At 45.4% G+C, this 23,956-nt stretch overlaps 2 protein-coding genes and 1 long non-coding RNA gene across 5 annotated transcripts in view; 2 read left to right on the forward strand and 1 right to left on the reverse strand.

Annotated features, from left to right (window-relative positions):
- HOOK2 (hook microtubule tethering protein 2) overlaps positions 1–2,340 on the forward strand; it is a 35,412-nt gene extending 33,072 nt beyond the window's left edge. For both annotated transcript variants that reach the window (XM_083351317.1, XM_083351318.1), the window contains exon 22: positions 206–2,340. In XM_083351317.1, coding sequence (XP_083207443.1) covers positions 206–343 — 138 coding nt within the window. In that variant the 3' untranslated portion in view covers positions 344–2,340. The remainder of the gene's footprint in view (positions 1–205) is intronic.
- Positions 2,341–5,699: 3,359 nt separating this feature from the next.
- BEST2 (bestrophin 2) lies at positions 5,700–21,646 on the reverse strand (the record flags this gene model as incomplete). The annotated part of the gene is made up of 9 exons (XM_083351575.1): positions 5,700–6,751; positions 7,057–7,211; positions 7,446–7,526; positions 9,522–9,674; positions 18,061–18,138; positions 19,231–19,385; positions 19,759–19,992; positions 20,821–20,915; positions 21,495–21,646. The coding sequence occupies 9 exons, from the start codon at positions 21,644–21,646 to the stop codon at positions 6,154–6,156; spliced, it is 1,701 nt and encodes a 566-aa protein (XP_083207701.1). The 3' UTR covers positions 5,700–6,153.
- On the forward strand, positions 7,917–19,902 carry LOC310633710. 2 transcript variants are annotated; one of them, XR_014491080.1, is made up of 3 exons: positions 7,917–8,297; positions 9,458–9,666; positions 19,699–19,902. It is a non-coding gene; the product is annotated as an uncharacterized lncRNA (long non-coding RNA). The 2 variants fall into 2 exon arrangements; XR_014491081.1 differs by having other exon boundaries at positions 9,462–9,666.
- Positions 21,647–23,956: the final 2,310 nt, after the last annotated feature.

The raw sequence follows: 23,956 nt of genomic DNA on the forward strand, positions 1-23,956 counted from the left end.
ACTTAGTATTTTATTGGCCCCTCTGCAGTTTAAGGGTCTTAGACAATTGTTACATGCTGATTCAGGTCTAGCTTTCAGCATCGCTGAATATTATTAAATACCTGGGCTGTTTGACATAATTACATTTTCTTCAGTTCAAAAGAATATTAGAGAATTGTTATCCCGGTGTCTGACAACGCAAGTCAATTCCTTTCCCCTGTTACAGGGCCTAACACTGCACCAACGAGCTACAGAAAAGCGATCGTCTAATCCTCCAACAGTCCAATCGTTCTTGGCCCAGCAAAGATTGGCTACCAATAATCGTCGGGGTCACCTGAGCCGAACTCAGCCCTTGTTGCTTTGATACAGATGAGTCGCCTTTACAGATTGTGATTGGAAAAACTGTTTAGTGCATGTGTGCTTTGAATTTATCCCAAAGCAGGGTTGAATCTGAGCTCTTACTCTGTGCAGTGGTGTCTGTTTGGGGATTCCAGCCTCCGTCCATATTGCTGAAAATAATTTTCTGCTGTTCAAGAGTCCTTCTCCCCTGAGCTTTTGCCTCTAAAACTAGGTGAATATGGCCCGGGGCAGCCATGGATTGACTTTTCTCCAGCAAATATAAACTCTGACCTGACTTTCCTTTTACTACACACTGCTAGGAGCTGTTGTAAAACGAGTCCCCTAGAGAGGTGCTCTTCACCACTACTTGGTCAACCCTCCTCTCACATTTTACATGATGTGTGACATTTGTATAGCCTTAAGAGTGCTATGTTTAAAAATTAAAAAGTTTATTTCATGCTACAGGAAGGATATTTTAAATTTCTGGTAGATTGGCTCTCTTGAGAATTGAATGTTCAAGGGTGAGGTAATAGCTCTGAGTGTGGACTTTTGATTAGGGATCAAGTCCTGTGACAACTAGTAGCAGCTCCGACACCTTCTCCTTCCATTGTGGCAGCACCTAAAGCTCATGAGACATAGCTTTGCTTAATGGTTACCTTCCAAGAAGGGATTAGTGCAGAAAAAAACACAAGTTGAATCTCTATAAACACTACCTAGATACAGACTTAAAGAAAAGGGGAAGCTTGCAGTCCTGCCCATGAACCATTTGAGTGTATTCCTGTAACTATACTGTTTTCACAGCAATATTTAGAGTCTGGTGCTTTTACTTAACAACAAAAAAAGGTACTCTGTTTTACTCTGTTAGTATGCCTTGTCTAATTTTGGATCACCCTTCTATCCTGGAAGTTGTAAGAAGCTGTTTCCTTTTAAAATCTGTTCTTTGGTGTTTTTTTATTTTTTAGTAAATATAGTTTTACTGCTGTAAATTATACATTTTGTAAAGCAATTTGTTCATCTGGGCAGGTCTCTGCCTCTTTATTTTTCTATTGGACAGAAACCTGGCATGCAATGTTAGGGGAGGGTGACAGAATATGCCTGTAGGATCTTTTCATTACAAATAAAGGCTCTAAAATGTACTTTGCCATCTTATTCCTCTAGTAGTGCTAATGTCCCAAAGGCTAACTTCCTATACCATGCCTTAGGAATTATTTTAAAATTAAACCTTTGTCTTTCTATGTAAAATAAACAAATGGTATATATTCCTTTGGTCTGGTCTTTGGGGGAGGGGAATCTGAAGTTTAGGATCTAAGGTCATATATTATCATCAGATAAACTCCAAGATAGGACCCTTTTTTGTTTTTATTGCCATTCACACAACCATTATTATTGCCACATAGTCACTACTAGTAATTTTTTGTTCTGAGCATGTTATTTTCAATTGAGAAGCAACAAGAAATATCTCTTAAAGAATTTCATGAACTATTTTTGGCAGCAGTGTGGCTTTCCAAGGCATCCAGTGTCGGAAAAACCTTGCTGTTGATATTAACTCTTAGTTAAGAGAATGCTAACTCTCTTGATAGGGAGAATTACAATAAAACCATAACAGTAGTATTGCCTACTGCAAAATGTTTGACAAATATTTGATAGAGCAGAGTTGTCCAATCTTTTTGGCTTTGCAGCTTCGGCAGGGGGAAGGGGATGGTTTTGTGTGAGTGGTGGGCAAGCATGCGAGCACATAGCTCCATTTGCACGAGGATGGGCATGCACTCTCGTTGCTCGCACAAGTGGGGATGCCTGCCACTTCTGCGGCCTGGTTCTGAACGGCTCAAGTCCCAGTGGCGGGCCATGGCCCAGGGGTTGGGGACCTCTGTGATAAGAGTACTGAATATTTTGAGAGACAGGTGTTTCTGAAATTTTGTTTTGTTTCAATATAGTAAATTATTGACGTAATAAGGAAAATGAGAATTCTTCTTGCCTTTCAGATAGGATTTGAATAAAAACATTTGTCTGCTTTAAGGGAAACAGTGTCCTGAAGAATTCTGTCTGTACCGTCTCTAGATCAGGGCTTTTCAACCTTTTCACCCATTGTACCACTTTTAGGATATGGCAACATCTGAGTACCACCAGTCCCCCTGCAAGGTGTCAAGAACTTGATGACTAAAAAAAAAAAAGATGAAGTACAGATAGTCCTCGACTTACAACAGTTTGCTTAGTGATTGTTCGAAGTTACAGTGGCACTGAAAAAAGTGCCCCCCAAGCCACAGCTGAGCAAGACACCTGCCTGCCCGCCCGGCGGTGCTCTTCGTCCTGTCCGAGGTTTCCATTGTTTCTGTTGAGAATTGGCAGCAGGGGTGGGGTGGGGGGTGTTTGGTTTTTATTCCCCACCCCCTCTGCTGGGTGGTTGCAGCAGATTTTGGTTACTTCACATGACCCTGGGACACTGTGAACGTCATAAATATGAATCAGTTTCCAAGCGTCTGAATGTAAATCACAAGACCCTGGGGATGCTGCAACATTCCAGCTGATCGGCGCTTCTTCTGGGCTTAGCAGACGTGCTGGGATCAGCACCGAGCTCCAGCTGGAGCCTGGCGCTGGTCCTGGCGCTTTCACTGAGCCCTGACAGCCCTGCAGCTCCAGCCATCTTTCGCTCAGGCTTGTGCAGTGCTGCCACTGGTTCAGCTCATTCCCCTCCCCCGCTACCACTTTTCTAGGATGGTCATGTACCACCTGCCAGGTGCCAATGTACCACAGGTGGTACCTGTACCACTGGTTGAAAAGCCCTGCTCTAGATCATTGCAGCACTCTGACAACTCTAGACGGCTTAGAGGATATATGAAAGATTAAAACAAGCAGAGTATGTTGACCTTCTGGAAGTCTCCAAAGTCTTTTTCATCCTATAATAACTGGACTCCCAGCTTTGTTTCTTTTAAACAATTTATTTTAAATAAGAAATTCAGTTTGTTGCATCCCTTTAGCGTAATCTGAGAAGTAAGCTCTCTTTAATAAACTTTAATATTTATAGAGTCTTGATTTTTCAAGTTTTCTGGGCTATGTACAAACTACAATATTTTGCCAAATTATCTAGCTTTGAAATGAACAGTGCAACTAGCTTTAACAATCTTCATCTTTTATATCAAGTTTGATTATAAATATTATAATAGACTAATGTTTGTGACGCACCAAACGTTTTGAATTTGAAACACACCCTGCCCCAAGCCTAGAACAGCTGTTCTGCCCAAACTGAAAGAGCACCAACCTGGCATTTTCACAACTCAACATTGTCATTGAAATATTCCCAGTGATATTTTAGAATTGAAATGTTTTGCTTAGCAGTATCATACATGGCATAAGATTAATATAGTACTTGCATTTCCTTCCTTTCTATAATGGAACTTAGAGTCCCATACACAAGGTTCTAGTATGCTTTCCTGGTCGGTTTCAGCAAGGTTACTGAATTATATATCCCTTTACTTCTTTGACCACAATAATCAGTGTGTTCTTGCTGCTGTTTGCACCAGTACAAATCAAGTCCTTTTTTTCCTTCCAATTTCATCATCTAATAGGTCAGCTTTGTGCTAAATTAGGCTATCCCTAGTTGCATAGCTCTTCTTAAATGAAATTAATCACCACAATGCCCTATTATTAAAAGTGTTCAGGCTCAGGGTTCATATGCTATAGCTCAGGAGCCCCCAACTCCTGGTCCACACAGTGATATTGGTCCGTGACCTGTTGGGAACCAGGTTGTGTAAGTGGTGGGCACACACGTGAAACCATCCCCAGCAGGACACTGCCACAACTGGTCTGCAGAGCTGGAAAAGTTGAGGACCGCTGCTATTGCTCATTTGAATATAAATAATGTACTCCAATAGGAGGGTATAGTTTTAAAATTGGAAGGGTTCTTAAAATCATTTTTTATTTTATTTGCTATTCTAGAGCTTAGGCATGAACAAACTGTATATTTAATTAAACATTTATCTCTTTCAAGAAAATGCCAAACCTGTGAAAATAGGAAAAGCACCTGAGCCTGATGAGTATTCTTAGACCAGGGGTCGGCAACCTAAAAAAGAAAAAGAGCCACTGGGAACCGGTTCCATCACAAATTAAAAAAAGAGGGAGCCGCGTGCGTGTGTCCATGCACGCGCATGCGCAAAAAGGTTTTTTGCGCATGCGCGGACGCACGCGGCTGCCATTTTTTTAAAAATGAGATGGAACCGGTTCCCGGTTGCCCGACGGCGACGGCCCGTCTGCAAAGCTGCCGCTTTCGGCAGCTTTGCAGACGGGCCGTGGCAGCTTCCTCAAAGAGCGGCGCCCCTGCCCATTCCGAGAGGTGCGCGCGCACCTCTCCGAACGACCGGAGGTGCGCGTGTACCTCCGTGCGAAGGGGCAGCGGCGCCGCTCTTTGAGGAAGCTGCCGCGGCCTGTCTGCTAAGCTGCCAGACGGGCCGCGGCAGCTTCCTGAAAGAGCGGCACCGCTGCCCATTCGCGCGGAGGTACGCGCGCACCTCCGGTCGTTCGGAGAGGTGCGCGCGCACCTCTCGGAATGGGCAGGGGCGCCGCTCTTTGAGGAAGCTGCCGCAGCCTGTCTGCTAAGCTGCCGCTTTCGGCAGCTTCACAGACGGGCCGCGGCAGCTTCCTGAAAGAGCGGCACCGCTGCCCATTCGCGCGGAGGTACGCACGCACCTCCGGTCGTTCGGAGAGGTGCGCGCGCACCTCTTGGAATGGGCAGGGGCGCCGCTCTTTGAGGAAGCTGCCGCGGCCCGTCTGCTAAGCTGCCGCTTTCGGCAGCTTCACAGACGGGCCGCGGCAGCTTCCTGAAAGAGCGGCACCGCTGCCCATTCGCGCGGAGGTACGCGTGCACCTCTCCAAAGGTTTGGGGAGGTGCGCGCGCACCTCCGCCCATTCGGGGAGGTGCGCGTGCACCTCTCCAAACGGGCGGTGCCACTCTCCATTTGGAGAGGTGCGCGCGCACCACTGCCCGTTGGAAGAGGTGCACGCGCACCGGGCGGCTGGGAGCCGCAGGTTGCCGACCTGTGTCTTAGACATTTGAATAATGCATCTATTGACAATTGTATTGCCCTAGGAATACTAGAGGTTTACAATCAGTCCCTTTAAAGTCTAGTTTTCCCTGCCTCCTTCAGTCAGTCTTAATGTAAATCTTCTAAAGGGTGGTAGAGACCTAAGTATGCAGGTTATTTAATGAAAGTGTCTCTGGCATGAACAATACAAACAATACATCTCTGCCATTCTTCCCGTTCTTTCCAGAGGCCAGAATAACATTTTAAAATGACAAACGTTTGTCAGAATGAAGTTACCCACTACTTTGTTAAAGGTGTAAGGAATTACGGTAAGATTTAAAGCATTTAAAAGTCTCAATGTTTTATAAACAAACATTTAATAAAACATAAAAACGTAAACTTTAAATCAGTTGACTATACAGGGTTGTGAAAGAAAAAAGGTGCCACAGAATTCATCTACATCTTGGCTTTTTCCTTCTCAGTTTTATCATGAGGAGAAAAAAAGAATGAGAAACATTTCACCAACACTGCAAAGCAGTATGATATTCATATGTACTCTATGTTCCTATGTAGTCTATTAAGTTAAAAGCAAGGTTTAAAACTAGCATTTTCTTTGGTGGAAACAAAGTATTGAAATTAAGAGTGTCTCAACAACCTTTGTCTTAAAATTCCCCCAAGCCCCTGCCACAAAGGTGTTTCTTTACAAAAGTAGATTCACTTCTGCTGGTCCTTCCTTTCAGGGCCTTCTTCCAATAAGATCACCATAACAAGATGTCCCCGGCAGTAACTCCATCTCAGCTGTGGATACCCAATAACTGGGTCATGCCGTACTTTCCTCTTCAATGGGGCTCTGCAGCCATGGGGGATAGCTGACCCCCTTGCTGGGCACCTCCTTTGGGTTGCGAAAGAAGGAAGTGTCTGAAGAGTCATGTTCTAGGAGAGGCCAGGACAAGACATTTGTATTAACTGATGTATCCACAAGGGGCTCTGGATCATGGGGGGCAGCTGTAACATTCTCCTGGCCTGACGCACTCTGAGAAAGTTCACCCAGCTCAACAATGTGCGAATCAGGAAGAACACTTTCTGCTTCCTTTCCTGGGCTGCTGTTATCATGGTCGGAGTCTCCCACCCTTTCAGGGAAGAAGGGAATGCTGTTACTGCGCATCTGCTGACTGGCAGGTGGGGTACATGTGCAGTCAAGGGCCTGCGTGTCCTGACAAAGGCAGCTGTAGATAGTTGATGGTTCTGAAACACAGCTGCTCTTGCGCTTCAGCAGAGAGAGACGGCGTCCAAAACCTCCTGGGGTAGGAGCAGTAGAGAGCAGTCGGTTCAAGAGGTGGGCAGGCACATGGCGGCTCTCTTCAAGGCTCTCGGCAATCTCCTCCAGAGGCTGGAACTGCATATCCTCCTTGGCCAATCTGGAAAGCGAGGAGAAGCGGTTGAAGGAACTTGTTCAATCATTCTGCACTAACCATAGATACTTCCGTTACTAGAAAGTAGCAGGGTTTCCCTCAAGTGGGAAATGCATAGTCACGGTGTTTGTACAATTACAGTCTCAGCAATGGGGAGCTTCACGCACACTGGGAAAAGATTGTTGATCTATCCCAAATAGGGAAAACCCAAAAGGTTCGTCCCCTTGTGCTCCGCTCTTGCTTCTTTACCAGTTAATCATTTATTATTATTATTACTAATTTTTGCTCTGCATAAAGAAAAAAATCCTTACCTCACATCAAAAGTGGAGCCTTGGAATGACGGCTGTTGCAACAGAAAAACTGTAGCTGCTGTATAGGGGGCACGTGGGTTTGAGGCATCCCAATATCTATCCTTCTCCAGGAGAGGCAAATCCCCATACATCTCATCCACAGCCATCATGGAGACCTTCAGAAGAAAACCAAACATGAAGAATCCCTTTTGCAGGCAGACAGTACTGGCGTTTGCCTGTCTGTTTGTCAATATGTGTCTAGGTAGGATATGTATGCACTGGGGTAGGGAGGGATAAGAGTCTCAACTGTAGGACGGGGTGGGTTTACAACTATTGGACCATTGAAAAATTCAGCTCCACTGAACATTGCTTTGTCAATTCTTAGCAGAAGAGGAGAGGTTGGGGGTTACCTGGAAGTTCCTGTCGATCAGTAAATTGGTTTCAAAGTCGTCGTCATCCTCTCCAAAAGGGTTGATGAGTTGCTCAGCCACCTGCAAAGATCCATAGTGAGACAAAGATTGCTCCCCTCACAGTCTCTGTTTCTAACCTTGCACAGAGCCTCCCAATCTTCTGCCAATTATACAAATAGATGGAGGGAAGAAGCTAAACCTAGAACTAAGAAGAAATTTCCTAACAGTCCGAACAGTTAATCAGCCAAACAACCTGCCTCCAGAAGTTGTGAATGCTCCAACACTGGAAGTTTTTAAAAAGAGATTGGACAGTCATTTGTCTGAAATGGTATAGGGCAGGGGTGTCAAACTCAATTTCATTGAGGGCCGCATCAGCATTGCGGTTGCCCTCAGGGGGCCGGGTGGGTGTGGCCTGGGTGGGCGTGGCCTACTGGGTGGGCATGGCTAGAGTGCGTATGGCTTACTGGGTGGGCATGGCCAGCTCTACATCGTTCGCATCAAGGTTGCCTATGGCGGCCTGGGCAGGAGTGGGACAGATCTGAGAGTCTCTGGCAGAAGGAGGGTCTCTGGGCCAGGGCCAAGGCAGTGGGGGCTGTTCCCTCACTGTTTCCAGGATGGCTTCGCAGGCCACATGAAACCACTTTGCGGGCCGGATCTGGTCCCCTGGCCCTTGTGTTTGACATGTCTGGTATAGGGTTTACTGCTTGAGTAGGGGGTTGGACTAGATGACCTCCAAGGTCCCTTCCAACTCTCCTATTGTTCTGTTCTTATCTCTTAGCTGTTTTTCCTCTGCCCCAAATCGTATTCACTGGCCTATCATCCCAGAGCAATATTCTACAGCAGCCTTCCAAGGTAAGGGATTCCAGTCATTCCCTCCTAAGATAACCATTAATCATATTGGTTCTCAATAGTGAAAGGACTGGTTGGCAGCCACAGTGGTTGGAGATAATGAGGACTCTTGTTGTCCCAAAGGTGCTTTTTCCAAAAGGCAACTGGACTTCCTTGATATTTTTTTTTGCTTTGGAAACATTTCGCTTCTCATCCAAGAATTGAAGAAGCTTCTTGGATAAGAAGCGAAAAGTTTTCAAAGAAAAACAAACCTAAGGAAGTCCAGTTGCCTTTTGGAAAAAGCCCCTTTGGAACAACCGTGACCTGGATGATTGAGAATCTCCATAGACAAGAACTCTTGTTCGACACATCTGGGCAAGATCTGCTTGAGGAAAGCGATGTAGAAAATGCTCCAGCAACATAAAATGGGCTCAGAATATTCAAGAGCCCATAATGATGGATACTTGGGAAAAGATTTGGGTTAGAAATGTAAAATTTACACAAGCACAATGTTCTGTACCAGCCTGCTACTGGCCCTGCAGAAAAGGCAGGGACAACCCCTTTACAAACGGCAAGAGGCTGGAATAAAGCCTGCCAAATTTATTAACATAAAACACCAACCATGAAACAGGAGCTATGAAACAGGAACTATCTAAGCGGTTGCCTTCAGCAAACCAGCCCTCCCACACATTCCCCTTAAATACAGCTCAGGGCGTGGCCTCTCTCTGCCTCCTTCTGAGGTGCCCCATTGCCTTCCTCTGTTTACTCCTGATTGACTGCCTCCTACGTCGGGCGTCCTTGAACAGGGCCAGCTGTGGGTCATCTTCATCCACGCTGTCAGGCTCACACAGCTGGGTCTCCACCAGGTGGGAGGGGCCTGGCTGAGGGCTCTGCGGAGCCTCATCAGCAAGCTCTTCAACACCCCCCTCCTCCTCCTCTGAGTCGTCCGACCCAACTGCCGAACCCACAGGCTGACCCTGAATCACAACACACAAAACCTAAGAGAATTTTTACAAGATGTTTTATAGATGGCATTTAGATCCTAAAAAGTTAGCATGTATGTATCCAAATCAACCACCTCTAAGTGTTGGAGATGTGGTAATGAAGAGGCAACGTATTATCACATATGGTGGACATGTAAAAATGTTAAAGCCTTTTGGATAAAAATATGGTGGATTTTTCAGAAAGTTTTTAAGAAGAAAATGCTCCAGCAACCACTGCAAATTAACCAGCTCCATCCTGTCCTACCTTGAGCCATCCAAAGTAGAAGAAAAACTGAAGCAGGGTGAAAACAGGAACCCACAGGTCTAGGTCATGTCCTTCATAACCTTGGGCGGGATCGAGGAACTGCCTTCCAATTAGGCAAGAAAAGAAGAAGCTATATACAGCAATGGTAACCACCTATCAGAGCAAAGGGAAAAGGAAAATGAAAAAGCGGAGAGCTTCTTTGCTCAGATGAAAGGGGGTGTTTTTTATTAACAATAATTACTTAGGATGCAATTTGGAGCGCAGTTTAATCCTTGCTTAATCATCTGTCATTCAGAGAATTAGGACTGCTGAGGAATAGAACATATTTTCAGTCTCTTTTTAGGTCAATGTTAATATAAGAAATTATGACGATTCTAATTTTCAGGTTGTACATTTAATTCCGTGATCATTTAAAAACCCTAAGATAATTTACCATTCCCTATTTAGTTACCAGTGGGAATTAGGACTATATCTCATGTAACATTGAAAAATAGAACAGTAAAGTTTCCCCACCACCACCACCACTTGTTATCCACCAATAATTTAATGCAGAAAGGCACTAATTTAAGTACCATTAGTTACTTTTTTTTATCATCCTGAGTACATTTCTTAAGGCAGTGATTGCGAACAAACAGTTAAAGTATGGCTATTCTAGAGTAACTAAATATCCTGGATTACTAGGTTGTAAAGGACAGCATTGTAGATAAGATGTTAGGTTGCTGGATGCAGTGGCGTAGCGTGGGTTGTCAGCACCCGGGGCGAGGCAAGTAATTTGCGCCCCCTAACCGCACCGCACGCCTGGCACCCCCCCCTCCACAGTGGGCGGCGACCCGGCGGCTCAGATCGGATTCGCACAGCCAGCACTGCAGTGAGAGAGAGTGAGTGAGCCAGGCAGGCGCAGAGAGCTGCGAGTGCGAGCGCGCCCCCCCAGATGTTGCGCCCGGTGCGGCCGGCCCCCCCTGCACCGCCCACGCTACGCCACTGGCTGGATGTAATTAACCAGTACGCAGACCAAAATTAAGTGTCCTGATAAACATACCACAGAAAGAATTGTCGGCCATAAGGGAACATCTGCTCTGATAAAGTTATTGTGCAGCCAAGTACTCTGACACAGAGAATATATTATCCGCAGAACTCATGACACACCTGTTGTTTCACATCTTAAAGTGTGAGAGTTTTAAAATGTTCTAAATGTACCAACTCTGCCCTATGGCCAATTTTAGCTGTGGCTTTTGTGGCTTGCTGGTTTTAGATTTTATACACTATCTTTCAAGGCAAAAGCTTCCTTAGGCAGTTACATCAAATAAAATAAAATAAAGCAATACTACTTTACATATGTAATCATTGTGTCAATAATTCACAATTCAAACTTGACTAAGGTTAAAGCAGTCTATTTTTAAAATAACAGCAACAAACTAATTATGCTTAAAACAATGGTAATGATTTTGGTTACCCAAGAATAAGCTACGGTATAATAAAATCAAGGCCAGAACTGAAAAATTGTCAAATGATTCAAAGTGCAGATTGTACAAAGAAGAAACAGTGGATCATATGCTCAGCTCATACAAGATCACACAAACGGATTATAAACACAACATAACATATTCAGGAAAATGATTCACAGAGCTTCTATAAAAATGACCGTGTACCAATAATGAAAAATTGGTGGGAACATAGACTTGAAAAAAGTAGTAAAAATGGGCAGGTTAAAATATTGTGGGATTTCCAAATACAATGTCTTGGCTCATAACGCACCAGATATAACTATGGTTGAAAAAAAGAAAAGAAAGTGTGGGTAATTGATGTGGCAATACCAGGGGACAGTAGAGTAGAGAATTGGAAAAGATCAGAAAGAATCAAAATGTGAAAATTAAAATTGAAACCGACTTTGCTGGTCCCACTGCTTATCGTTCTAAGATGGCGGACGTGCGGGCGGCCGTGTGAGGTTGAGCTCTGCAGGTCCGAGAAGATAGGCGTCTTAGGAGCCCCTCAGGGCTTTTTCCTTTATGCCCTGGGTTGGGGGAAGGGTGGCAGCGATGAACTTTGCAATTGTCTAGGGTTTTTTTACCAGCGTTTCGCAGGGCTGCCGGTTTTGTTATCTGTTCAGCTGCTCAGCTGCTCAGCTGGTCGTCGGGAGTTTCCGGCTATGTCGGGCGGTCTTGGCTTCTTCGGCGGCGTTTGGAGTTCCCGGCGGCTGGCGGCGGCGGTGCTGCGGCGGCGGCGGCGGCGGCGACGGAGCTGTTTGCGAGCTGCTTGGCCCGCCTTTTCTATCGTTTTCCTTTTAACCGGTCTGCCTCTGCCTTCTGCCTGCTTTTTGCTTGCATCAACGACGCTTTGGGATATCCTAATGGCGGCGGCGGCGGCGGCGGCAGCGACGGCGTTGTTCCCGGGCCGTTTGCGGGCCACTTTACCATCGACTATTGTGGTCTGGCCTGCTTTCACCGAACCGTTTGTCCCGCTGCCCCCTGGGCCTTTTTGGCCCGTTTTTCATCGGCGGAGGCGGTGGCTTTCCCCGGATTGTTTCCGACCTTGGTGGCGTTCCGGTGGCTACGGTGGCTACGGTGGCTACGGTGATGGCGGCGGCGGTGTCCATAGCGGCCCAGCGGCAGCAGCTTCGATGATTCAGCGATGGCGTTATGGCCGGTTTGCCAGCCCCCCGGTTGGTTCTGCATATCCCAGATGGGTTGGCACCCCCACGGCTTCTGATGGCCCTGAAGGTTCCTGGGCTAGCCGGTGGATTCCGGTGGAGCCCAGCGGAGCCTTGTGGACTTGGGCCATTTTGAAGGACTTTGGAAGACCGGCGGGGAATTTAATGGACCTGGGGGAGCCAATCTTTGTTGACCACAGTCTGGAAGGCCCCAATAATTATGGAACTGAGGGCCTATGGACTGGTGGTCAGTTACAACCTCTAGGAATGACGGGACAACGGGGGACTTGGCTTTTACCAGAATTGACTATGATGGCTTGTTTTTGTTTTCACAATCGATTGCGCATTGCCCCTTATACCCCAAAGGACAGAGAACTCTGGGTATTAGCCATTGTGAGAGGATGGCCGAATTTACATCTGCTGCCCCTAGAGGTGAGAGCTCTATGGGGCAGGCCATACCCAGTGCGGTTGCTCCAGACTTCCATCCCCCCCGAGAACTGGCTCTGTGGCCGTAGTGAGAGGACGGTGGCAGGCCTGCCCGGGGGGTTTATCCAGCTGAGTGGCAGCGGCTGGACGGAGGCCTGGGACTCCCTCTCTGAATAGATCCTCCTTATGGACTATTATCTATGGACTGCCTGCGATCCGGACTGCTATTTATGCCTTCCTTTAAATATTCTTCCACGGACTTGTGCGCCCTCAGGGGTGCTCCCCCCTCCTGGGTGCGACCCGCCTTGCCAGCCGATTATAACCTCGAGGAAGGGCCCATTTATTGGGACCCTGAGAGTTGGCTGGGCACGGGTAGGGGCCTTCGACGTAGACCTAATAAGAGGCCCCTGATTATTTTTCTTTCAAAATTTTTTAGGGGGTTAGGGAGGCGGGAGGGTTCTTTTGGTTGTTTGGATAAGGGGGGCTATCCAACTACCGCTGTTCTGGCTAGGGCCGATGGAGATCGCAGGGGGGAGGAGCGGGGGTCGGTCACCTCCGGGGCTCCAGGGCTGGTCGTGGGGCTACCTATTCCCACGACATCAGGGAATGGCAGCAGATGTAGGAGCAGAGGGCCGTATCGATTTCAGGGAAGGCCTCTCCGCTGCTTACAAGCGGTGAGGCACTCCGACCCTCTGGCTCTACCCCAAGGTCCCGGGAGTGAGGGTGTGCAGCCCCCTGAGCTCCGGCTGGTGTATTTGAATGCCAGGTCCGTCTCTAATAAGGCTCCTCTCGTTCGTGATCTGGTCGAGGGTGAGCAGGCGGACCTGGCTTGCATCACGGAGACTTGGTTGGGCCCAGAGGGCGGGATTCCTCTGGTTGACCTTTGCCCACCAGGTTTCCGGGTGCTGCACCGGCCTCGGGCTCAGGGTAGGGGTGGGGGTGTGGCTGTTGTTATGAGGGAGACCTTGTGTCCGCGGGAGGCCACTGTTCCTCAGATAGTCGGGTGTGAGTCTCTCTTTTTGAGATGCGGCCCTGGTGCGCAGTTGGGCTTGCTGCTGGTGTACCTTTCTCCTAGTCACGCAGCAGCAGCCCTGCCTGAGCTGCTCGATGTCCTCTCTGGGCTGGTGGTTGAGTTCCCGAAACTTATAGTTTTGGGGGACTTCAATCTACCATCGCTGGGAGGGTCATCTGAGTTGGCTCGGGAGTTCATGGCTTCCATGACGGCCATGGACCTGACGCAAGTAATTTCGGGACCGACTCATGAGGGAGGCCACACCCTTGACCTAGTTTTTTTATCTGGACGGTGGTTAGATGATGTTGGTGGGGGCTCTCCAATTATTATGCCCCTGTCATGGACCGATCATCATCTCCTGCGGCTGGTCTTCCGTTTTGCCACCCCCCGCCGTGGGTGTTTGGAACCAATTAAATGGTACCGCCCCAGACGCTTAATGGATCCCCAGAGGTTCCAGGCAGCGCTGGGGTCCCCACCTGCCTCCCTTGCTCACAGCTCGGCAGATGCCTTAGTGGAAGCCTGGGAAAGGACGGCCACTGAGGCTCTTGACCGAGTTGTACCCCTGCGGCCCCTGACCCGGTGCAGATCCCGTCGAGCTCCATGGTTCTCTGCGGAGCTTCGGGAGATGAAGCGTCGGAGACGGGGCCTAGAGAGCGGTTGGAGGTCCAGCCGATCCGAATCCGACCGATTGCGACTAAGAGCCTATATTAGGTCTTATCTCGCTGCGATAAGGGAGGCGAGGTCTAACCACTTCGCCACCCTTATCGCGTCCGCAGATAATCGCCCGGCCGCCCTGTTTAGGGTGACTCGCTCCCTCCTAAATCAGGAGGTGAGGGAGGATCCCTTGCAGGGTCGTGCCGAGGAGTTTAACCAACATCTGTCGGACAAAATCGCTCGGATTCGGACCGGTCTGGACTCTGACTGGGCAGAGTCTGACGATCAGGACACTGGCGGTCTTGTCGATATCATCTGGGAGGAGTTTGATTCTGTGACTCCGGAGGAAGTGGACAGGATCATGGGGAGGCTGAGCACCACCACATGTTTATTGGACCCGTGCCCTTCCTGGCTGGTCTATGCAGCCCGGGAGAGGACACGCAGCTGGTTCCAGGCAGTTATATCGGCTTCTCTGAGTGAGGGTTGCTTCCCTGCTGTCTTGAAAGAGGCGGTGGTGAGGCCTCTCCTCAAGAAGCCTGCCTTGGACCCAGCTGTATTAAACAACTTTCGTCCTGTCTCCAACCTTCGCTTTCTTGCGAAGGTTGTTGAGAGTGTGGTGGCGCATCAGCTCCCTCTGGTCCTGGATGAAGCGGATTATCTAGACCCGTACCAATCGGGTTTCAGGCCCGGGCACAGCACGGAGACGGCATTGGTCGCGCTGGTGAATGATCTCTGGAGGGCTCGGGACAGGGGATATTCCTCTGTTCTAGTCCTATTAGACCTCTCGGCGGCTTTCGATACCATCGACCATGGTATCTTGCTGCGGCGTCTCAGGGGATTGGGAGTGGGAGGCACGGTTTTACAGTGGTTCTCCTCCTATCTCCGGGGACGTTCGCAGTCGGTGTTGGCAGGAGGACAGAGGTCGACCGCGAGGTCTCTCATTTGTGGAGTTCCTCAGGGGTCGGTCCTCTCGCCTCTCCTGTTCAACATCTACATGAAACCGCTGGGTGAGATCATTCGTGGCTTTGGAGTTGGGTATCATCAGTACGCTGATGATACCCAACTTTTCCTTTCGACCCCAAACCACCCCAGTGATGCCCTCAACGTGATGTCCCGGTGCCTGGAGGCGGTTCGGGTCTGGATGGGGAGGAACAGACTCCAGCTCAACCCCGACAAGACTGAGTGGCTTTGCATACCTTCATCCCGGGTTTATTCGGATGTTCCACCTTTGGCTATGGGGGGTGAACTATTACCCCCCGTAGATAGGGCTCGCAACTTGGGTGTCCTTCTAGATTCACGGCTCACCCTGGAAGACCATATAGGAGCTGTGACTAGGGGGGCCTTCGCCCAGGTTCGCCTGGTGCGCCAGTTGCGGCCCTATCTTAGCCGGGATGATTTGTGCACGGTCACTCATGCGCTCGTGTCCTCTCGTCTAGACTACTGCAACGCTCTCTACATGGGGCTGCCCTTGAGGACCACCCGGAAGCTCCAACTGGTACAGAATGCAGCCGCGAGAGTTGTGTTGGGAGTCTCCCGATACTCCCACGTTACACCGCTGCTCCGTGAGCTGCATTGGTTGCCAGTTGTCTTCCGGGTGAGATTCAAGGTACTGGTAACAGTGTTTAAAGCCCTTCATGGCATGGGGCCGGAGTACCTTAGGGAACATCTGCTGCCGGCATCAAGCTCCCTGCGCCCTGTGCGTTCCCACAGAGAGGGCCTCCTCAGGGTGCCACCGATCAGAGAATGTCGATTGGTGGTCCCCAGGGGGAGATCCTTCTCTGTGGGCGCTCCGGAGCTGTGGAATCAGCTACCGGTAGAGCTCCGGATGGCGCCCGATCTTCGCTCCTTTCGTCGCGATCTCAAGACGTTTCTGTTTGTTCAAGCCGGCCTAGCCTGATGGGGATTGGTGGGGTTTTTATTCTTGTGTTTTAATTTTAACTTGGTACTTTAGAATTTGATTCCAACTGTTTTAATATGGGCAATTATTTAATCTTGTTTTAACGTTTGTATTTAGTATTTTATTCTGCCCTGTGAACCGCCCTGAGTCCTCAGGGAGAAGGGCGGTATATAAATATTATTAAATTAAATTAAAATTAAATTATCTGCAGACTGGATGCCATACCAAAAAATCTTGGACGGCACTTAGAGAATGTGTGTGTTGACAAAATGTCCATCTGTCCATCCATCTGTCCATCCATTGCTTGGATCCGCACATATATTACATAATACGTTACAAGATCCTCAATTCGACGCATATGAAAGCCAACATAGCTAAAGAACCAGCAGCTGTGATTTGACATTGTTGTGAACATATAATAATATATACAACAATAATGATACTAGTAGCATAGGATGTATGAGTTAGAAGGGTTCTTGCAGGTCATTCGTACATCCCTCTGTTCCAACCGGGACTCCCCCAGTTCTCCTCCCTTAAGCTCCGGTTGAGCTTCTCTTTTAGAAGCTGACTATTCCTGGCTCCAGTAACTCTCCTTCATGGGGCTTCCCTTCTAGATATTTTATCATCCAGGTCACTTCTTTCTGAATATGTTCCAGCTTATCCATATCCCCTTTAAAGCATCAGCTCTTAATACAGAACTCCAAATGCAATCTAAGCAGCAACAAGGTATAAGGGAACTGTTATTTCCTATTATTTAGGCACAGCGCATTGGTTTTTTAGCTGCTACCTTAAGTTATTTGCTCATGTTCAAACATCGGGGTACTCTTATACCCAATGCTTTTTTTGTAAAAGAAAAAGGTGCCGGAACTCACACATGTCATACAAACCACCTTGCCTACCCTACAAGGTTCCATCTAAAAAAGGTGCCGGAACTCCATTCTGAGCGTTCTATGAGAAAAAAAGCCCTGCTTATACCTAAATTCTTCTTTTGTGCCCTACTGTCAATTTTCATTTCTCCAGTCCTAGATCCATTATACTGTATAGTTTTCACTATCCTAGTTATCACAGTTGTACATACTCCTATCTGTTGAGGTAATTTTTATGATTTTGTACTCTTAATTGGCCAATCATTTTAGCTTGGTGTCATTCACAAAATGTACAAGCATCCTTTCCATCTCATTCTTCAAATCAAATTTGTAAAGTAGAACTGAGCTGATGATACGAGTTCTGGGGATGCCACTTAACACTTCCTTTCAGAATGATACAGAATCATTCACAAACACTATTTGGTATGGCTGTCAGTCAATTAAACATCAATGCTATGTACAAAAACTATTTGTGTGGAACAGAATTCTACAGAGATTCCATCTCTATTGTTCATTAATCTGATAGTAACCTTTGATTTCTACTCTATACATTGCTGCAGAGACTCTGATGCTGTTTTCTTAGATATGGACTACAACTCCCAGAATTCCTAACCAATGACCATATACATTGGGAATTCCCAACATTCCGGTCCCAGTATATATAATGAGAGCATTAGCAAAGAGAGAGTAGAAGATAAGCTTAATTGTTTTTCTCCCGTCTACTGATTTTCTCTTAAAAATGCAATCCCTTACATTTATAAGAATGTTCTTTCCAACTGCTCTCTGAAACCTGGACAAACAATTGGTTGCCTAGGATACAAACGTGTGATAGTCTAGAGAGCGACAAAACAGAACTGCTAGATGCAAGACATGGTAAACCTTCCCATTACCAATTTTCTTTTAAGTCTGGTCATAAGCCTTTAAAAATACCTTAAACAAGAGGAAAAGTTCACACAAACCAGAAATGCCAACAATAGGATATGCTTAATCATTCACCAGTGAAATAACATTTGTGTACTCAGTATCTGACAGCTTACCTGAGTGTATACCAATGGTACACTGATCCAGTCATAGTGGTAAAGCATGCTGCAGTTGCCACGAAATTGATTCAGTTCCTGGGGGGAGAGTGCAATCATCACTACTTGTGTGAGGCATGAGAACTTTCTACAACTACATATGGCTTTCCACAATGCCTTCAGGCATATGAGTAGCTTTACTCAAATACATAAAATGACTATGACTTTTTCTGGAATGAGACAGAGAAATGTGATCCGCTGATTCTCCTGGACTTCTCAGCGACTTCAGAAAAAAAATTGGCTATATATCTTCTAACTTGGAAGCATTGGTGTTTCAGTAGCTCCATCATCTAATTCTGGAAAGTGGCATTAAGATATTGTTCAGCAGTCTTGTGGTAGTTAAATTGTAGATGTTGGGAACTGCCTGTTAGGCTGGAAGGAGGGGTCAAGAGAGGACCTAGTTTTGAGTCCTTAGTTGAATGCTTTGCTTAATTAAATTAATTATATATATGTATAGCACTACCACTATCAAGTAGAAAGATGTAATAAGAATAAATATCTTACAGGAGTAACCTTGACAAATCCATAATTTCTGGTGATTACCACATTGTTTTCAAGGTTCTCACATAGTTCCCTTTTTATAATCTACTCTGTGTTTTTCCCAAGTACTAAGATTATATAGACTTGGAACTTAAATAACATTCCTACCTTTTGGTCCATTTAAAATCTAATTGGAACCTGGATGCAAGATCTACTGTTTGTTCCAGATGAACATGTATATTCTACTTTGGATGTCACTCTCCTCATCTGAGACAAAGCAAATGATGGCTAGGATGAGAATTGGTGATGATGGCTCAGTGACGGTTATCAATGCATCTCAAAGAAAACTTCTCCTGGCCCTGCTTTGCAACACTAGTTCTATAGAACAGAAACAGACAGCCTGGTGCTCTCTAGATGTTTTTGGACTACAATTCCAACAATTCCATGCTGCTGGCCATCTTGAAGGGGACTGATGCGATCCTTCTAAAATGCCAGGTCTCTACTGTTATAGAAGAATTTTAAGCATTATGGATGGCTGAGAAGGCGCTCACAAATGTCAGAACTTCAGAAACCTGAAGTTTCTGGGAAGTGGAAATAACTATTAAACTTAATTTAAGTTTATAATCCAAATGCTAAGATTCCCAACCTCACCTCCATGAGCAATTTGAGAGCACAGTTGTCACGTATGCGGCCTTCTTTACGTGCCTGTGCAGCTAAGTTGGTAAACCATATGCAGGGGACCCAGTATCGATTGTAGGAAGAGTTGAGATTTTCAAATTTCTTGCGTTCCTCACGAGTCATAAACCCTTGAAACAGATGCAAAAAAGCAGATTTATATATAATGCCACTCACACAATTGGTGGAATTCTTTAGGAGACACAACATCAATTCTCATGCAGACTTTCATACCCTAAGATATTGAGGGTGTATGGGTCTATAATATCATTGTCTCCATTGGCTCTACCGATTATGGTTAATGGCCATGTAGCCCAATATATCTGGATTGTACCAGGCTGAGTAAAGCTGAAAACAGTGCATTACAATAGCATTTACTGGCAACACTTTCCAAATTAAAGGATATCCTAAACAGAGCTTACTTTTATTTTCTCCATTTTTCAGAATGTTCCCATGTAATTGCTTTAGGTCAACAAGAAGATGGGCCTCTGCTGTTACACTTACCTGCTTCTACCACATGGTCCATGGTGGGAAAGCGCTTGAAAACAGCAATGCTGACTGAGCGCAAGATCAAGACTGCTGACAGACTGCAATAGCGCATGAGTGTCCGTCGATAAAGCCGTCCCTTCTCATCTGCACCATGCACATTTCCAGAAATGGCACACATCAAGCGATCTGGCATAGGCATGCTGGTATACTGGCTCCACCAGCGGTTTACTACCAGTGTTACATAGAAGCCTGAGTGAATCCAAGAGATAGGAAGTTATTTATTCATTTATTAAAACTATATTCTGCCTTTCTTCTCAAATTACATTAGAATATTACTTCCACATTCCAAGTCTCACAGGAGGTAGGATTATTTTATTATAAAACCCAAAACAGGTTCTAAAAGCCAAAACTCAGCCATCCAAAGATGTAAACAACAAATTATAACAAATGTGTTATAACAAAATGTGTGAAGTGTTTTTATTCAGTTTTTTAGCCACTGCATTATTTGTATTCCACATTGCTGATTTCTCTTTTCAATAGTCAGTTCAGCATTTCATGCCCACTTAGCATTCTCAGCTTTTACTGAACTCTCTTAGATCCCATTCCTTTTAAAGTTTCTATTTGTAATTCCTTTTACTCCTTTTACTCATTAGGAATCCAAGAATTCCTACTGCATTCTTATAATTTCATAAGAATCCGTATCCTGCAATAAAATTCATTGCTAATGTACATTTCCCTGAGTAGATGCCCTGTGTTTTCCTCTAACTACCGAGCAAAGGCCAAGATTTTGGAATTAAGAAAATTCCAATATCTTGCCCAAGGTTTTGCTTTTTGCTTTTAGAGATAACTGTAATTTGCTTAATAACCGGTATCCTTTACTGTGCCATTCCCTTGGCAGAACAGGAAAATGAACAACGGAGGTTCATATTCGAGTCTAAAACTAGAGAGTTGGGAAAATTTCATATGTAAAAAAAAAATCACTGCATTTTGCCCATTATCCTTGAAGCAGATGAGGAGTAGATAAAGGGTTGGAATGGAAATAGCCAAACGAGGAGGTTGAGAAATCAAGCATCTCACCCAAAACAAAGGAGACAGGAATGAGATTGGCATACTTGTTGCAGTAAATGACCACCTTTTCGAAGACCCGTTTCTGATCTTCTTTTAAGACGAACCTAGAAATAGAAAGAAGACCCAGATTAAGGAAGATTATTATTTGGCAGTGGCTGGCTTCCATGGACCTGGCTTGAAAATTGGAATAATTGAAGGCACCATGTATCCACCATAACACATCATGAGGGACAGTTTTCACACATTTCTTAATTATCTACCTTTGGCTTACTCACGTTTCAGTCTCAACACAGTTCACTTAGGAAGAAAAATACAGACCTATTCACACAGCGCCCCAAACAGGAGAAAGTGAAATCTCTTTTGCTCAAATAGGCTATAATTGACACATGAAATTTCATGAATCAGGTTAATTACACTGTTGTTGAAAATGGGCAACACCTTATTTAATAGCAAACTTTTACAAGAATTATTTTAACAATATATATCCTCATGCCAAAATACACTTTCCTGAATGAACAATGTCCTTGGGAATTTAGTATGGTATTGTATAGTAACTCTTCAAATTAGAAAAGGAATTGCATAAAACCCCGAATGTGCAGGTGGAATATTAATGACAAATCCAAGCTCTTGGGCTGTCCTGAGAAAACAGGAGGAAAAGGACGCCTACTAATATCCTGGTTTACCGATAAGTAAGGCTTAATCCCAAATAGGAAACCGAGAAGACCAGGAACTCCTTGTACAGCAGTTTGTAGATGCTCCCACGCCAGAGGCTCAGCAATTTGTAGAAGCCACCAAAGCGGGCATTGGCCACCCGAGCTGTGTATGTAACAGTCATGCTAGGCAGAAGGCAGCTCAGTGACCCTGCAAATGAAGGAGACACAGAATTAGATCTTAGTACATACAAACCTCCCTCACCTTCTCTGTTTCTCACAACGGGACTTACAGCAAAGAAAATGTTAGATTCTTTCAGAGCCATTCATTCATTTTGGACACAGCCGCCGCCTCACCTTTGAGAACTTAAGTTGCCTTCCCCAACCTGATGCCTTCCAGATTGATTCCTTTTGCCTCAACACTTTCCCACAATGACAAGGAGAAACCCTGCGGGGGAGAATCGCTTGCTGAAAAACTCGTAGGATACTCTGTTGAGATCACTCCCTTGACTTTCAAATGGGTGTGTTTGTAAAAGAGCTTTTCTTGCCTCAGCCCCTGTCAAAAGTGCTTTTCCATTGGAAAAAGTGATAGCTATGAACAGGGAGTAGCATCACCGGGGAGGAGTTATTACAACATCCAAACTGCTAATTGTCATACAAGGAAGAATACTTGTTACAATGAGAAGATTAAAAAAAAACCTCCTCCCTTTTACAAAACTGCTGGTTTTAACTGGGTAGGAGAGTCAGGCCCTCAAGCCATTTTTCCATGGTAGTTCAGCTATCAGCTAAAAAGAATAGCTCTGATTTGCATCTTCCTTTCTTCTTTTATGTCCTCTACAATGGCACAGAGAAATCGATTCCACCTTGCAATCAAAAATGTTCCTAGCAATACCTAGCAAATCAAAAGACAAGCAACAATTATATATATATATATATATATATATATATATATATATATATATATATATATATATATATATATATATATTCCTTTTAAAATAACACTGAACATTAAAAATGGCAGGGAAAGACAAGATTGCAAGTGGAAGATAACATTATCTGAACGCTGAAATGATCGTGTAAAGTTGTACCAGCATTTGCAGAAGATTGTATAATAAAGGGTACATAGAACACCTTAGGCTAAGATGTGGTTGGCTACTTTATGGTTGAGGGTTAATTCAGTAAAGTGTAGTCTGGATTAACAACTTGTGTGAGCACATCCTAGAAAATGACCTCTGGAAGCACAATTATTTGTTACAACAGATAGACAAAAGCAAGGAAAGTTTATGTCATCTTAAAGATGAACGTTTATTCCCACATTGCTGATCAAATTCTGCTGTGTATAAAGTTGGTGTTAATAAGGTTACAGATTCAGGTAGGCAACACCATCACCTTCATCAACACATCAAGTGGCACCTTTTGATCTACTGAAGGTTCCTCAAAGAATAGCAGGCATATCAGTCCTGCTCTACCAGTTGGAATAACCACTATTGGAATGACCACTGCTTTGAATTTAAACAATCCTCACTGAAATAGCTTAAAAGCTTTCAGCATCAGACATTACTGTATAATGCAATGGTTCCCAACCTTCTCTATATCCCCGCACCCCTAGAAAGCTTCTGATATATTCTCGTACCCCTTACAAAAGTTCAAAATAATGGCAATGAATTATGCATACTCACTATAATTTTGAAAACCCAGGTTTTCGCACCTCCTGGAATATCGTCTCATACCCCCAGGGGGTGCGAGCACCCCTGGTTGGGAACCCCGGGATAATGGGAAGCACAGAATACCTGATCAAAAAGTACTAATCATTTTTATGCATCAAATGTGGGTCTGTCATTTTTTTTAAAAAAAAATTCAGAATGATTATTCTAAGCTTGATAGTTTTTATGCCTTAGTGCATTAGCCTTGTTAGATGCAATTGGAAACAATCTTATATTGCTGCATAATATGCCGCCCTCTCTTGCATAGTCTATGTGGTTTTCTCTGTATCAAATACTGCATGATGTGCTTCCCAAGGCAGAAGCACATCTTCTTATACTGCTATGCGTATTGACGGTGTTATAGATACTATAGATACTATAAACTGTGTTCATTTGAATATATTGCTTTATTTATAGCAATTTTTATTCAAATGGCGCTATCGGGAGTTTCTCTCTGCACTGTCCATATGTTGGAATAAGGTAAAGGTAAAGGTTCCCCCGCACATGCGTGCTAGTCGTTTCCGACTCTAGGGGCCGGTGTTCATCTCCGTTTCAAAGCCGAAGAGCCAGCGCATGTCCGAAGACGTCTCCGTGGTCATGTGGCCGGCATGACTAGATGCCAAAGGCGCACGGAATGCTGTTACCTTCCCACCGTAGTGGTCCCTATTTTTCTACTTGCATTTTTACGTGCTTTCGAACTGCTAGGTTGGCAGAAGCTGGGATGAGTAACAGGCACTCACTCTGCTACGCGGCACTCGGGATTCGACCCACCAAACTGCCGATCTTCTG

The sequence above is a fragment of the Vipera ursinii genome, assembly GCF_947247035.1.
Source record: "Vipera ursinii genome assembly, chromosome: 2".
Lineage (NCBI taxonomy): Eukaryota > Metazoa > Chordata > Lepidosauria > Squamata > Viperidae > Vipera > Vipera ursinii.